The sequence below is a fragment of the Procambarus clarkii genome, chromosome 20 (genome assembly GCF_040958095.1).
Source record: "Procambarus clarkii isolate CNS0578487 chromosome 20, FALCON_Pclarkii_2.0, whole genome shotgun sequence".
Lineage (NCBI taxonomy): Eukaryota > Metazoa > Arthropoda > Malacostraca > Decapoda > Cambaridae > Procambarus > Procambarus clarkii.
This window is the reverse complement of record NC_091169.1, coordinates 44,859,738-44,877,234: the sequence shown is the minus strand read 5'-3', so window position 1 is coordinate 44,877,234 and position 17,497 is coordinate 44,859,738. Positions and strand designations below refer to the sequence as shown.

General features: G+C 46.5%; 1 protein-coding gene across 4 annotated transcripts in view; it reads left to right on the top strand.

Moving 5' to 3' along the window:
• The window catches only part of LOC123755305 (galactosylceramide sulfotransferase), an 87,474-nt gene extending 75,479 nt beyond the window's left edge, over positions 1–11,995 (top strand). For all 4 annotated transcript variants that reach the window (XM_045737796.2, XM_045737795.2, XM_045737797.2 and 1 more), the window contains 2 exons: positions 7,080–7,307; positions 11,002–11,995. In XM_045737796.2, the coding sequence (XP_045593752.1) occupies positions 7,080–7,307; positions 11,002–11,616 (843 nt within the window). In that variant the 3' untranslated portion in view covers positions 11,617–11,995. The remainder of the gene's footprint in view (positions 1–7,079; positions 7,308–11,001) is intronic.
• Positions 11,996–17,497: the final 5,502 nt, after the last annotated feature.

The following is a 17,497-nucleotide window of genomic DNA, read 5'->3' as shown; positions in this document are numbered from 1 at the left end:
GCCCTGATGCATTGCAATGCCTTACTTCGTGACGTGCTTCTCTATGCGTCCGAGTATCGGCTTTCGGCGGCTATGATCAGCTTGGACTGGTCCAAGGCCTTTGATCGGGTGTCTTTAGAGTTTGTTTTTAGTGCTATGGAGAGGCTTGGGTTTCCGGTGGTGTTTGTGGGGTGGATCCGTTTGTTGTATGTCCGGAGTCGCAGTCGCGTTTGTGTGAATGGGTTTTTTAGCTCATTTTTTCCTATTTGCCGTTCCGTTCGTCAGGGGTGTCCCATGTCCATGCTTTTGTATGTGATTTTTCAGGAACCTCTTTTTCGGGCGGTGAAAGCGTGTTCCTTGATCGTGCCTCCTTGTCTGCCGTCCGGTCTCCGGCTACCCGTTTGCGGGTATGCTGACGACACCATTCTATTTGTAGCTTCGGAGGGTTCTGTTGAAGCTGTCCAGGACGTTCTCCTGCGGTTTGAGTCCGCTACGGGGGCCGTTCTTAATCGGGCGAAGTCGGGGTTGATGGGGATCGGTGAGTGGGCCTCCCGCCTGGTGTGGGATAGGTCGTGGTTTCCGGTGGTCTCCTCGATTCGGGTTCTTGGGATTACTTGGTTTGCCTCCTATGATCGCTCCTTGGAGTGGAATTGGGGTGCTGTCTCTCGGTCGGTTGGTGTTGCAGTTGGCCTTTTGTCGCGTCGTCCCTTGACGATTTATCAGAGGGGGCTGCTTGTTGCGTGTAAGGTCTTGTCGCGTGTCTGGTTTGTGGCTCGATGTTTCCCGTTGGATCGTCGGAAGGCCTTGAGTTTGGAGAGTGTGGTGTATAGATATGTATGGTGTGGGCGTTATCAACCGGTGCGCCGTTCAACGTTGGTGTTAGGGGTGAGAGAGGGGGGTGTTGGCATTCCTGACGTTTTCACGAAGGCCAAGGCCCTCTTCTGGGTCTCGTTGCGTCGGGGGCTGGCTCTTGGTGGGGGGTTGAATACGCTGGGTGTGTTTTTCTGCTCGCTTCGCTTCAGTTTTTTGGTTGATTTGGGGGTTTGTCAGGTGGCCTTGGTTACCCCCCCTGTTTATTCTTGGGCCGTGGGGATTCTTCGGGAGCTCTGCCGCCATCCTGGGTTTCTGTCTTTCTCGTGCAAGGCTGTGTATGGGGTGTTGTTGCCCCGGGTGCGGCCTCGAGTGGAGGGCTTGTTCCCGTGTTGGGATTGGGGTGGTATCTGGTCGTGTTTGGGGGCACGGTTCTTGGCGCCTCAGCAGCGTGAATTGCTGTTTCGGGTTCTGCATTTGTCGCTGGCGACAAATGAGCGGTTGTGTATGCTTGGCTTGCGTGATTCTGGGGCGTGTGCTCACTGTGGTTTATGTGAATCGCAGGTGCATGTACTTTATTTTTGTGTCCGGTTACAGGGGTTGGTGGACTGGTTTCGGGATGTCCTGGAGGTGTTTTGTGGTCCGGGTTGTCGGGGTGATGTTTTGCAATTTTTGTTTTTGTATTTTCCGGCTTATCCGCAGCGGGTGCGTAATACATTGTGTGTTTTGGTTGCTGATTATGTGTTTTGTGTGTGGGTTGGGAGGCGGGAGGGTTTTGGGATCGCCCGAATTTTAGGATTTTTACGGGGGCGCATGCGGTTTACCTGGTGGTGGTTGCAGCGCGCTTTTCCGGAGGAGTTTGGTCGGTGGTTCACAGATGCCTATGTTCGTGGGGTTGCCTTTGGGTCGGCGGGTGCCTTGGTGGCAAGGTGATGTTCTCGGCTTGGGTGGGGTTGGGGTGTTGGTGGGGGGTTTAGAGGGGTTGGGGGGTTTCGGGGTTTGCTTTGCTATGCGCTCCCTTTCCGCTTCTTGGGGTGTCCTTGGCGGGGGTTGCGTGTGTTTGTGTGTCTCCCCCCTTGAGATGCTGCTGCTCCTGTGTGTGTGTGGTGTGTTTTCCGTACCTCCGGGTGCCGGTTGTGTCCGTATGCGTGTGGGTGTGTGATTTTGAGGGGGGTTTTGGCTCCTGCGTGGGCCTGGGTTTTCTGCTGTACTGTTTTCTACTGTTCCTTTTGTGGCCGTGTTTCGCTTTGGCCTGTAACCCTTTATTTTGCGTGCTTGGGTGCAGTGTGGTGTGCCGTGGTGGTGTGGGTGGTATGAGTGTGTTTGTCTTGTTGTTTAGAGTGTGTTTAGTGTGCGTGTACATAATTTCTTCTTATTTAGTGTATATCATTTTCCTGGGTAGCGCGTGTATGATCCTATGCTCCTTTGTTCTTCTGTGTGTGTGGTAGGCGTGGTTTTGTGCACGTGATTCTATATCCACGTCTGTGTATGTTTATGTTATTGGTTCCAGGTGTGTTTCAATGTTATTTATGTCCTTTATTGTTAATTTATTTTTCATGTAATTTTCTTGGCCATGTTCTGTGTTGCTATGTAGATATGAACTGTTTAGCCTATTGTTTCCATGTACTGTTTTAGCACTTATTTCCCTGTACTGTTTAGCCCATTGCTTCAATGCGTTTTCATTTTGTTCAGCGCTTGTGTTTGTTTTGCGGTTACTGTTATTGTTTAGTGTACAGACTGTTTATTCCTGTGTACTGTTACTTCATTGGTGTACTTGATGTGTACAGGTTTGCGTTGTTTTGTGTGTTCTTGTAATTTGTGTAATTTATAAAAATAAAAAAAAAAAAAAAAGAAACGTTTGCACTCCACCTTACACCAGTCCCACCAATCTAGCATAGACACAAAATCAACTTTCCGCAGCACTAGCGCTCTCCACATCACACCAAATTCCTCCACCACCAACGGGTATCTAAGCAAACCACAATTTAGCTTCCACCAACCCCTACCCAATCGCACCTGATCATTGACAACAACGCCCACCACCACCATACTATGGTCCGAAAAACAGACCGGAACAGTGGCCCAAGAGTGGACCTGACCATAAGATTTGTGCACATACACGCGATCAAGGCGAGAGCCATAATCCCTACTAACAAAGGTATAGGCCGGGACACCACCCGCCAGGAAACAGGTATCACGGAAGTGCATAGATTGCAACGTCCTAACTAAAGCAGGAGAGACAGACGCCTGAGCACGAGTGCTACAGTCCCGAACTGAGATTACACAATTAAAGTCACCACCAAAAATCACCCTTCTCGTGTCATTCCGTAAAATATAAAGCAAACCATCTGAGAACAACTCCTCCCTCTCAGCTCGCCTATGCGTTCCTGAGGGCGCATACACATTCAGCAAGGGAATCACGGAACCCATAAACGACACATGCGCCAAAATCACATTACCACAGTCATCCATTTCCGAACTGACTATCCCCATGCTCGCCCTCTTTGCCAACAAAATCATCGTGCCACCCTTTGATAACACAGGAGGGTTCAGCAACACCTCGAAATAATCCAACAACACCTCCAGTCGGTCCATACACTTAACATTATGCTCCTGAATAAATATAACATCCAACTTGTGATAGCGGGCCACCAACACAAGCTGACGTTGCTTCAAACGGCAATTCAGCCCATTAACGTTCAATGTGGCACATTTCACCCACACATCCATTGAGAAAAAATTAACAGAGAAGACCACATTCACACAACACCACCACTACATCCCAGGGTAGCATCGCACCCAACAGAAGAGCCCTCAACCCCATCTCCCAAAACTACTGGAGTGGGAGCCACTTCGGCAAGCTTACCCAGAGAACTTTTCTGGAACTTTACCACCAAATCTCTCCCTACCGACTCTTCCTGGACCCCTTTCACAATATCCCACCAATCCACATTCTGTGTACCACCAGGTGGTGGATCACTCCCGCGAATTTTAGGGACTCCAGTATCCATCACAGACACGCCCCCACCAGAAGGCAGAATATCCGAGTCGGACGGAACCATAGGATCACACCGCACAGCCGTCAGGGAAGGGGGGGGGGGGGGGGTGCCGTCTTCCAACCTCCTCCGTGCATCTAGGATATTCTGAAGAGAACCTCCAAATTTCCGCCGCTTCATACTGTGCTGCCCAGCGCCAACAGGCAATCTGCCTCACGTCGTCCAGAACCGCGACTAGGAGCATGTACATCCTCCATATGCACTTCTGCCACCACCTCAGTTGTTCGAGCAGCAGACCGAGCCATATCAACACCATCACTGATTACTTGCTGCGGGTTCCGATGCACACCAAACGACTCAGCATTGGAGCACCCATCCACCGATGAAATGCCCACCACTGCATCTACAACCTCACCAGAGCAGGGAGGCACCACAGCACACTCGCCTTCGGAGCTGGTCTGCACGGGCACGCACGGGCTTGTAGGGAGATCGACATTCCCACTAGACCTTTCAGGAGACGCTACAGCAGTACGGACGTCATCCTCACCAGGAGATACCACTGAAGCAGCACTCTTGGGACCCAGATTTGCGCCATCCACCACTGCATCCGGTCCCATACAAGGGGCACTGCTCAAAACTGACAGATCTTCTTGCTCGTGCAAAGGAGAAAAATCATTTTCATTGAACAGATTAACCCGGTCATCCATCCTGGTGGTGCAGGCAGCAGCCACATGGCCAACATGACCACACTTGAAACATGTCCGAGTTTGTCCCCGGTAGAAGAAGCCGACCGTATAGCCAGCAATCGAAAGTGAGGAAGGCACATTCCCACGAAGGACCATTTTTGCCGTCCTGTAACCATTCATGAGTCCTTTGACGGCTCCAGACGTGTGCCTACACACACGAATAAAGTCGACACGCCCATACCTGGCAAGCGCCCGACGGAGAAGATCCTCTGACATTTCAATTGGAGCATTTTTAATCGATACGTACGTATACTCCACACTCAAATTCGCCACCCTCACAGAGCCTCGACCGTTGCTCAGCCGCACCTCCCGATCCTCATACTGTTCAATAAACTGCCTGAACAAGCAATTCTCGGCGAACTTCACCACCACTCTGTCCTCGCTAATGATCTGCAAACCAACAAGATCTTCCACCTTCACTTTCATAACATCAAACAGCGTATTGCTGATGACTCCAATGTCCACTTTACAGGTGAACGTCAGCCCTGCCGACTCCTTCCTCCGCAGTGGCGGCACGTAAGTCCCCATACTGAGACGAGTAAGTAGTCACCCCGCAGTGGCAAACGACCACTCGCCAGGGCAACCGAGAAGCGTCCAATGAAAACACCAGCAGAGAGACCTCAGGAACGTCCGACCTGGCTGGTGGTTCGACCACGCCCTGCAGAAAGGCCTATTGGCCCATTCGAGGCAGCAACTATTTATAACCATCCAATCTCATTCATATATATGTCCAGTAACAGACATGACAGTAACGAACAATAATGGTCATTCATAACTGGTTCCTTGATTTGTTTACTTTATGTTTATAATATATATTGTTAAGCATAGTAACTCCTACATCAAATGAAATTGTTCTCTAGTTGAGGTGCCAGGGTAAGTTCAGGGGAGGTTATTATGGGACCTGGCCAAAAATAGTTAGTGTAATAAGATATCACAGGTTGAGTTACTCGCCAGGTGCCATAGGACACAGGTTGAGTTACTCGCCAGGTGCCATAGGACACAGGTTGAGTTACTCGCCAGGTGCCATAGGACACAGGTTGAGTTACTCGCCAGAAAGTGCCATAGGACACTGGTTGAGTTACTCGCCAGGTGCCATAGGACACAGGTTGAGTTACTCGCAGGTGCCATAGGACACAGATTGAGTTACTCGCCAGGTGCCATAGGACACAGGTTGAGTTACTCGCCAGATACCATAGGACACAGGTTGAGTTATTCGCCAGGTGCCATAGGACACAGATTGAGTTACTCGCCAGGTGCCATAGGACACAGGTTGAGTTACTCGCCAGGTGCCATAGGACACAGGTTGAGTTACTCGCCAGGTGCCATAGGATACAGGTTGAGTTACTCTCCAGAAAGTGTCATAGGACACTGGTTGAGTTACTCGCCAGGTGCCATAGGACACAGGTTGAGTTATTCGTCAGTAGGGGTAAACACCGCCCTGAATGCCCCACACCTTGCCTGTGTTGCCTCAGCTTGCCGAGGTCCAGAGTAAAAGGTTGGCTTCAAACAAGTCTATGTGGGTGGGGGCGAGGACAGGTTGACTAGTTTAGCAGTTACCAGGGAGGATGTAATTAAACAAATAGTAAAACTCAAACCAAACAAATCCCCAGAGCCGGATGAAGTGTTTGCCAGGGTGCTTAACGTATGAAAAGAGGAGCTTTGCAAGCCACTGTCGACTATATTTAATAGAGTCAGGCAGAGTGCCAGAGTCATGGAAGGTTGCTAATGTGGTACCAATTTTTAAGAAAGGAGATAGATCACCTGCGTCAAACTATCGGGCAATTAGCCTAACGTCTATTGTGGGAAAATTACTTGAATTGATAATTGCAAATACAATTCGTCTTCATCTTGAAAAACATAAATTAATAAATGATTCGCAACATGGTTTTACAAATGGCCGTTGTTTGTTTGTTTGTTTGGAAAGGTTGTTGTTCCCGGTGGGGTGCGGTGGTCAGGAGCCCGGCATATCACTAATGGTCTTATAGTGTCACTACCACTAGGGAACCGGTCGGCCGAGCGGACAGCACGCTGGATTTGTGATCCTGTGGTCCTGGGATCGATCCCAGCCGCCGGCAAGAAACATTGGGCAGAGTTTCTTTCACCCTATGCCCCTGTTACCTAGCAGTAAAATAGGTACCTGGTTGTTAGCCAGCTGTCACGGGCTGCTTCCTGGGGGTGGAGGCCTGGTCGAGGACCGGGCCACGGGGACACTAAAAAGCCCCGAAATCATCTCAAGATAACCATAAGCTCAGGAAAGCTATTGAGGAACCGCTCGTAAGTGCCATTACACTCGACATTATGTTGAGAAGGATTTGACTTTGATGCATTGAAGCAACACAAACATCTTGTAAATTTTAAGTCTCATCTTTCATATGAATATTAATTCCCAGAATTTGTTTCGTATTCTACAGTTCTCTCATATTATAAAATATGTTTTTCCTATACTTAAGCAAAATAATTGCCATTCATAATTTTTTACAGTTTACATGAAATTTGTATCAAATAATATGTGAGTTATATTAGTATATAATGGTTACATTTATTACAGGCCTCAATGATTCCCGAAAGGTTGATGCCTAATAGTGGAAAAGTGGACATATTCGCCGTGCACACGCGCCTCAACCCCCCCGAGCACGCCCGCGTCCTCCACAACGACACACTCTGGATCACCATAGTGCGGGAACCCTCCGCACTCTTTGAGAGCCTCTTCAACTTCTTCCGCCTCGACACGGGCTATGGCTTTGACCTATCAGAATTCAGCACCAGACCTCTATCGGTAAGCCAAAAAATAAAACCAAGTAGATTGCCTCTTTTCCCCTCCCATAACATATATATACACACTGTTATACACTTCTTAGGTCAAGATATTTGTTGTTGAAGAAAATGCTTTGTTATTTTCCAAGATTATGACACTATTGTGAAAATGGTGGTTTCTTGGGGAGTGATAGATATTACTGTGGGGTCCCTGCTGTATCCCAGGCAAGGTTGTCAGGGTCGAGGGGAGGCCCTGAAGACATCTCCCTGGCTCTTTGACCTCGACAAATCAAATTATTATCATCATCCCTCACAGACAATCGCCTCCCACAAGCAGCGTATGAAGCTATGGGACTTCACTACAGTTGGAAAAAATAAATAACCCCCACAATGATGTAGCTGTCCTCATCAAGATGGGCTACCAGTGTCGTAATATATTAAGTGAAGATGAACACATCTTTGTGGTTGAAATTGGCACGTTCCTCTGATCACTTGCACCGGCTTCTCACCTCTGACGCCTTTCAACTGTTTACCTTTCATTCCCAGAATCCTCAGCAGGACTCTATTAATCATACTAGGCGACCTCACTGCAAACTTTAACATTCCAAGAGCCTTATGGCCCTTTCAAGACCTTAGGGTATTCCGTACAGGTAAGCATAGGTACAGAGAAACCTGTACATTTGCTTATTCATGTACTTATTTACTGCTAGATAAAGAGTGGCAGTAGGTAAAAGGAAACGTGCCCGGCCATCTCTGTTTCTACCACAGGAAGTGAAACAGAGATCGTCTGTTGCGAGTCGACGACGTGGACCACTGCACTACAGTAACCCTAAGCAGGAATGTCGTGTCTGACCACATCCTTGTAGTTATTAAACCCAAAGTAACTCCTTTCAGGTTCACAGACCTCTTTCATCCCCATACTCAGACTCGAAAGAATAAACCCACCTTGCATTTCAGCAAAGGCTGAAAATGACTTCCACCGTATCTATAGATTCAGGTAAGCGCCTTCATATGGAAATCTGCTCCTATACAAAATGACTGTCAGACCAGGCATGGAATGGAATAACCTTACACTTTTTGGACTTAAACAAATGCAGCAGATTGTTGGAGAAAATGACGTTGGGGTCAGAATCCATCAGTCACTGAAAGTTGTGCAACAAGTGGGAGAGGCAATAAAAAAAATCCTATCCAAACCCTAGGAATAATGACGCGTACCCTTGACTTTAAGGAAAAGAAAGAATTGTAGTTATTAAATTGCATAAATCTCTTGTACGCCCACACCTGCATTATTGCCTCCAGGCATGGAGACCTCATCTTCACTAAGACATGGCTTCACTGGAGAAAGTTCAACACCGGACATCAAAAATATTTCCAGAACTCTCATACCAGTTTCGGTTGAGGGCCACAGGGCTAACAACAGTGAAAACCAGACATGACAGGGCTGATCTCGTCTAAAGGTTCAAAATACTGAACAATTTGGAGGATGTTGATCCGGACAAATTCTTCAAAAGGCCAGATGTAACACAAACAAGGAACAACGGTTTCAAACTCAACAAGCCACACTGTTGGACTGAGAACACGAGATGCTTTTTCACCCACTTGGTTATAAACCCATGGAACCGCCTACCCGCCGAAGCCGTAAATGCCAAAACTGATGAACTTTAAATTACATTTAAAATTTTCTGGTGAAAAAAATCACCAGAATAAATAGGGAGACCTTTGACAAGACCTTTCCTGTCCTCATCGAGGCTACTAGAGTGTTAGTGGCCTTCAGGTAAATAAGCCAAATAAATTAAAAATTAAAAGGGTTCAAATAGCACTCTAATTTATGGCAGACGATTCGACAAGTGATATAATAGGAACTGCCTAACTTCATCTCTCAAGACCAATCACCAAAAGACTCTGCCACCTCTCCAGATGCCTCTCCTTGATAGAAAAGACCATATACTAATTACCAATACAATAAGTCCTGCGACGGCGCTGGAACCAATCGTATTGACGTATGCCTTTCCATTGGAGACTTTCAGCGCCGTGGAGAGGGGGGACCTGCTGCCTGGGTGACAGCTTCTCCCCCGTATCAACCTACCCTGGCTTTGCGCCCTGGAGAGGCCACTCCAGACCGACAACCAGAGCGCAACTCCATAGTCTCCTGAGACTGATGGATGCCTACTAGTACTACTATTACTAAGTGACTACTCAACACCATAAGAGTCAAGTGCTACCACACACAACCAGAAGAATTCCTTCGCCATAAAGCCATACTCATAATTCTCATATCATAACACCTGGAATTTTAAGTGAGCTTCCTGAGGAGGTTCTCGTAGACTTTGTATCTTGAGGTTATCTCGAGATAATTTCCGGGATTAGCGTCCCCGCGGCCCGGTCCTCGACCAGGCTTAATTTTTGTTGCACACCCCCCCCAGGAAGCAGCCCGTAGCAACTGTCTAACTCCCAGATACCTATTTACTGCTAGGTAACAGGGGTATCAGGGTGAATGAAACATTTTGCCCATTTGTCTCCGTCTCCACCGGGAATCGAACCCGGAACCTCAGGACTACGAATCCAAAGCGCTGTCCCACTCCAACCCGTTCTCGCACTTTCGTATAGTCAGTATTGACTTATTAAATACGTGCATATGTGACATACTAAACATACTAGTTTACCTTAAATAGCTTCATAGAAAACACCGACCTTACCTAACTTTCTTAGTATGTTTAGATAAGCATCTTATTGCTTTGTAATTACAATTATTACTTAACCTATTATAGGTATAGGTTAAGTAATAATTGTAATACGAAGCAATAAGATGCTTATCTTAACATACTAAGAAGGTTAGGTAAGGTCGGTGTTTTCTATGAAGCTTTTCAAGGTAAACTAGTATGTTTAGTATGTCACATATGCACGTATTAAATAAGTCAATATTGACTGTAAGAAAGTGCGAGAACGGGTTGTCCACTCAGCTGTGAGGCGCCCTCACAGAAGCTTAAAGTAACCCCAGACCACCTATAACCGCGAACAAGCATTTCTGCAAGTTTGAAGTTGGTGGAGATACTTTGAGCATGATATTAACACGAGCACACCTGGCCGGTCACACCTGGCCGGTCACACCTGGCCGGTCACACCTGGCCGGTCACACCTTGCCGGTCACACCTGGCCGGTCACACCTGGCCGGTCACACCTTGCCAGTCGCAGCACAAACCTCCAACTTCCATGGTACTTGAAGAACTTCCTCACCCTATGTTCCACGTCTTTCTTCCTTATCTTATAAACTTTAACAGGATATTAATGTCTCCCATTTGTGTGTGCGTGCTGCGGGAAACCTGACTTTGCGGCCAGGAAAACTGACTGAAAAACTGCATCATTCAAACGGCGTTTTATACATTACATATTCTGCTGCTTAATGTATATTAAGCTTTCCTTGTCTCTTTCTTTTCACTGCCAGAAGAAGTGTTAATTAATTAAATAATATATCAGCCTATTGGTAAAAAATATATATATACTGAATTTAAACAAATAACAATTCACCAAAGAAATTTTGCCAAAAAGGCTTGAATATTCGGGCTCACCACTGAGGCTTTTTCTTGAACTCATAAAAGTCACAAGGAGACCAAAATATTAATTTCTGTGTGAGTAGAGCAATGGATGGTTACTTCTCTCCATATGCTTCATACTACCTGCCATTGGATGACATTAACTGTTGACTTATATATTCGCAGGAGCTGGCCTCATTCCCCAGATACGGAGACAAGTTTGGCAGGAACCAGATGCTTTTTGATTTCGGCTTTCCAGAAAATTTGTCCGTGACTGAATTAAGACGTGCCATTGAAGATTTGGATAAACTTTTTGATTTGGTGATGATTGCTGAATATTTGGACGAATCCCTTGTATTCCTGCAGCACCTCATGTGCTGGAGTCCCCACGACACAGTTGTTTTTGCCAAAAATGCCCGTCGCCAGGAAGTGAAGCCAACACTGAGCCCTGAAACACAGCAAGTGCTCCGGGAACTCAACAGTGCTGATGTGTTACTTTACAACCATTTTCTGGCGCGGCACCGTCAGGCAGTTTTTGAGTTCGGTGTTCAGCGCATGGCAGACGAAGTAGCAGCTCTGCGAGGCCTCCGTAATGAATACTACGAGGACTGCGGGGCGCGGGAGGTGCAAGGCCGGGATGTCGCCCTCAGGTACAAGGAGTACTCAGGGCTGGTCAGTGGTTATGTCATAGGAAACAATTCTGACCAAAACTGTTTACTGCTGTCCATGCCTGAGCTGCCGCTGGTGGACACTATCAAGCATCACCATCGTATGTTGCTGATTGTTGACGAGTTGTCCTAGTACCACGTTAGGCCTAAATGTGATACTAAATCATTCCATTTTTACGAAAATAAATCACATACGTTTGAGCACAACATTAAACACGTGTTGACTGTTTAAAGTCAACATGCAATAGATCTTCCTCCATTCCCTCATTCACTCAGCTTCCAATTCTGCATATATCAAGTGATCTATTTTTGTAAGAAATTTATAACAATGTTTTTAATCTATTGTAAGTTAGTGTTCTGAGTGTAAGTGTGTAACACCCAAGTGCCTTATAAATTATTGTGTTAAACAAGACACTCAGAATGTCCCAACTCTTGCAATTGATCTTCAAGAGAAGGGAAAAGAAATCATTTGATATTTTTTATCAAATTGTAAAATAAATATGAAACAATTACCTTCGTCTATTATACCAAGAAATTTGTCCACTAATGTCTAAGGGTTTATGGGTACTGTTGTGATCAGTTGTTTATTAATCTGGTTATATCTAATTCAAACATAACTTTAAGTTTATATGTGAAACATAAAATATATAAAGCAAAAATATAATTTTTGATTGTCTGGTGGCGGTGTGAGCTTGTCTTTATGATTGTCAAGCACTTCGTTCCTCTACACAGGCTTCAGGTCCCTCTACATCCTCACGTTCCTCTACACAGGCTTCAGGTCCCTCTACATCCTCACGTTCCTCTACACAGGCTTCAGGTCCCTCTACATCCTCACGTTCCTCTACACAGGCTTCAGGTCCCTCTACATCCTCACCTTCCTCTTCACAGGCTTCAGGTCCCTCTATACCCTCACGTTCCTCTACACAGGCTTCAGGTCCCTCTACATCCTCACGTTCCTCTACACAGGCTTCAGGTACCTCTACATCCTCACGTTCCTCTACACAGACTTCAGGTCCCTCTATACCCTCACGTTCCTCTACACAGGCTTCAGGTCCCTCTACATCCTCACGTTCCTCTACACAGGCTTCAAGTCCCTCTACATTCTCACGTTCCTCTACACAGACTTCAGGTCCCTCTACACCCTCACGTTCCTCTACACAGGTTTCAGGTCCCTCTACACCCTCACGTTCCTCTACACAGGCTTCAGGTCCCTCTACACCCTCACGTTCCTCTACACCCCCTCACGTTCCTCTACACCCTCACGTTCCTCTACACAGGCTTCAGGTCCCTCTACACCTTCACGTTCCTCTACACAGGCTTCAGGTCCCTCTACACCCTCACGTTCCTCTACACCCCCTCACGTTCCTCTACACCCTCACGTTCCTCTACACAGGCTTCAGGTCCCTCTACACCCTCACGTTCCTCTACACAGGTTTCAGGTCCCTCTACATCCTCACCTTCCTCTACACAGGCTTCAGGTCCCTCTACACCTTCACGTTCCTCTACACAGGCTTCAGGTCCCTCTACACCCTCACGTTCCTCTACACAGGCTTCAGGTCCCTCTACACCCTCACGTTCCTCTACACAGGCTTCAGGTTCCTCTACACCCTCACGTTCCTCTACACCCTCACGTTCCTCTACACAGGCTTCAGGTCCCTCTACACCCTCACGTCCCTCTACACAGGCTTCAGGTTCCTCTACACCCTCACGTTCCTCTACACCCTCACGTTCCTCTACACAGGCTTCAGGTCCCTCTACACCCTCACGTTCCTCTACATCCTCACGTACCTCTACACCCTCACGTTCCTCTACACCCTCACGTTCCTCTACACAGGCTTCAGGTCCCTCTACACCCTCACGTTCCTCTACACAGGCTTCAGGTCCCTCTACACCCTCACGTCCCTCTACACAGGCTTCAGGTTCCTCTACACCCTCACGTTCCTCTACACAGGCTTCAGGTCCCTCTACACAGGCTTCAGGTCCCTCTACACCCTCACGTTCCTCTACACCCTCACGTACCTCTACACCCTCACGTCCCTCTACACAGGCTTCAGGTCCCTCTACACCCTCACGTTCCTCTACACAGGCTTCAGGTCCCTCTACACCCTCACGTCCCTCTACACAGGCTTCAGGTTCCTCTACACCCTCACGTTCCTCTACACCCTCACGTTCCTCTACACCCTCACGTCCCTCTACACAGGCTTCAGGTCCCTCTACACCCTCACGTTCCGCTACACAGGCTTCAGGTTCCTCTACACCTTCACGTTCCTCTACACAGGCTTCAGGTTCCTCTACACCTTCACGTTCCTCTACACAGGCTTCAGGTTCCTCTACACCTTCACGTTCCTCTACACAGGCTTCAGGTCCCTCTACACAGGCTTCAGGTCCCTCTACACAGGCTTCAGGTTCCTCTACACCCTCACGTTCCTCTACACAGGCTTCAGGTCCCTCTACACCCTCACGTCCCTCTACACAGGCTTCAGGTTCCTCTACACCCTCACGTCCCTCTACACAGGCTTCAGGTCCCTCTACACAGGCTTCAGGTTCCTCTACACCCTCACGTCTCTCTACACAGGCTTCAGGTTCCTCTACACCCTCACGTCCCTCTACACAGGCTTCAGGTCCCTCTACACAGGCTTCAGGTTCCTCTACACCCTCACGTTCCTCTACACAGGCTTCAGGTTCCTCTACACCCTCACGTCTCTCTACACAGGCTTCAGGTTCCTCTACACCCTCACGTTCCTCTACACCCCTCACGTCCCTCTACACTCTCACATCCCTCTACACCCTCACGTGTATACACCCTCACGTCTCTACACAAGCCACACACTCTTCTCAGTATATATATATATTGGCCTATACGACTCTGGGTTTACCTTAGTTCTGAACAATAACACTAAAGTGTACTGCTAGTCAATAAGTTTTTTATATTGGCCTTAATTCACCCTCCACAAGTTGGTAAGTCTACACCGATACACCTAAACCAATCAGTGGTGAAGCACCCGCTTAGTAAACTGCTTGGATAACTGCCTATTAGGCCTACACTTTCTAAATGTCCAAATATCCCAGCGCTTATAACGTTAATAATTCATTGTGTCGGGGGACAGGCAGCTAGAATGTATTTATACACGTTAGTCTTATATCGAGGTCTTCCCCTCCTCATTCTAGGCCAAATTACTGTCCCCGCCCAGGATGCTACCCCACAAGAAGCTGACTAACTCCTCAGCACCTACTCACTTCTAGGTGAACAGATTCATTAGGTGATAGGAAATTCGCCTATCCATTTCTGTCCCGCCCCGGATTCGAAGCCGGATTTTTTTATTGTGAGTCTAGAACAAATCCGACTGTAATGCCGGGATATGAGGACGCTTATTGTCCTCGTATGAGTCGTAAACCAACTCTTATTCAGCCCCAATATCCCAGCTCTTATTGTCCTCATATTTCCAGCTATTTATTTATTTATATACAAGAAGGTACATTAGGTTCATGAGAGTACAGAGACTTCAAGTTTGACATTCCTGTAAAGCCACTAGCACACATAGCGTTTCGGGCAAATCCTTAATCTAACATATAATCTTAAGAAGATAATTTATAGCAAAAAAACAAAAAAATACAGGTACATTAAAGTACATTGTAAGAAGTACAGAAACACATCGCAAGACGGTACAAAAACGCATTGCAAGAAAGTACAAAAAAACATTATAAGAAATTTGTCAGAAAAAAAGTAGGTACATTAAAGTAAATTTAAGGGTACAATGTAATCCACAGGTACATTTTTGCCCAATTTGAGTTTATTGCAAGATATAATGTATCAAACCATGTGTATAATAGCAGCATTGATTACAATGGTAACACACACAGTTACAGCCCCGCTCCTGTGCCTGGTAAGTCCACTACGGGCTCACCATAGCCCGTGCTACTTGGAACTTTTTGTTCCCAGTAGCTGAATCTTAAACAACAACAATGGTAAGTTGTATGGCATAGGTCATACCTATTGACATACCCAATTCATATTGGGGAATTGGGTAGTACTAGATACAGTGCGAGTTAAAGCACCAGGTAGGAAACTATGAAGAAGAAATTAGGTACTTTTTGGTTTTATTTTTGAATAAGGCAAAAGTTGGACAGCTTTTCAATTCATTAGGTAGTGAGTTCCATAAACTAGTTCCCTTTATTTACATGGAGTGTTTACACAGATTAAGTTTGACTCTGGGGATATCAAAGAGATATTTATGTCTGATGTGATGAGTATGTGTTCTATTACATCTGTCCAGGAAGAGTTTCAGAACAGGGTTTGCACTTAAGAAAAAGGGTTTTTGTAAATGTAATTGACACAAAAGAATGTGTGGAGTGAATTTATGTTTAGCATGTTTAGGGATTTAAACAGGGGAGCTGTGAGTTGTCTGAAAGCAAAGTTTGTTATCATTCTGATAGCAGATTTTTTACTTGGTGATGATGGGCTTGAGGTAGTTTGCAGAAGTTGAACCCCATGTACAGATACAATATGTAAGATAGAACTATTATTCTGTCCTAATGTCCCCGCTCTCTTTATTTTAATATCCCAACTCTTGTGCTGTCCTAATATCCTAGTTTTTATTCTGTTTTCATATTGAAGCTTCTTTTTTCTCAAATTCCTTCCCATATAATGTCGTTGCACTTTAGTTTCACGTCCTAGTAACCAGTCATTTCATAAAGTCTACCCTGCTTTTACATTTTCTGTGTCACGTTTTCTCTTACACGCGCTACTCGCTTGGAGTTACTGTTTGTTTTGTTTTGCATAATATTCCTTATGCATTATTGGTGTCATTCTATCATATTGTTATCTTCGGGGTTTGGGCCAGGAGCCTATTTATGTTTATAAGTTTGTTTTGACAAAATTTTTATATAACTGCGAAGGATCCCTATAGTGGGTTCGATGGGAACAGGAAACCGGCGGCTTGTGAAAAGTCACTTCCAGTCCATGGAGGACAGAAGAAAATTAATATATATTATGGTTAGCATTGTAAATGTGTGGCCACGTTTGTGGTAGAAAATAATAATAATAATAATAATAATAATAATAAGTTCCTGAGGAGTGTTTGTATCTGGATTTTAAAGTGAAGTTTTTTTATTTATTTATATATACAAAAGTTCTTACACTCTCGTACAGCCAGCAGCACGCATAGCGTTTCGGGCAGGTCCTTAATCTTAATTACCCTTAAATACGGCCCGCTAAATCGTTTAACAGCCAGGTACCCATTCACTGCTGGGTGAATAGAGGCTACAGTTAAGGATTGGCACCCAGTCAATCCTCCTTGTCCAGGATACGAACCTAGGCCAAAGTGCTCGCGAAGCGCCGAGAGAGTGTCTTACCAATGCGCCACGAGGATCAATGTTATACCATGTACATATGTGTGTGTATATATGTGTGTGTATATATAGTTAAGAAGTACACTTGATGAAGGTTCTGTTAAGTATTATTTACCCCCATTTCCTCTAGAGTAATTATTACTGGCAGTTCTTAATAACTTACATATGACTCAGGGTGGGATGGAGTAAGAAGAGGCACTAAGACCTCATAAGGAGTTGCGTGGTGACCGCCGGCCGGGTCGGACGTTCCTGAGGTCTCTCCGCGCTGGCTAGTGTTTACGTTGGGTGATCGCTTGTTTGCCCTGCTGGTGGTGGTTTGCCACTGACGGGGTGACGTTTGCTTCGCCATGGGGACGTTTCGCCTTCCATTGCAGAGGACGCTGTCAGCTGGTCTGGCGTTTACGGTGCCGGTGGACCATCCATTGGTTGGTGTCGCCCTAGTGGACGTGCTGCATGTGCAGCTGTCTGACCTGGTGGGCATCCAGCTGCTTCAGGGCCACCGTGCTGTGGTCAAGTTCCGCCTCCAGGCTGCCTTTCAGGCGTTTCTCAAGCGGTGTGAGGGGCGTGTTTACCCTCTCCCTGATACTGCTGTCTCCGTTAAGGTAGTGAATCTTAGTGTCACCTTGACGTCTGTGACGGTGCATGGTGCCCCCTTCGAATTTCAG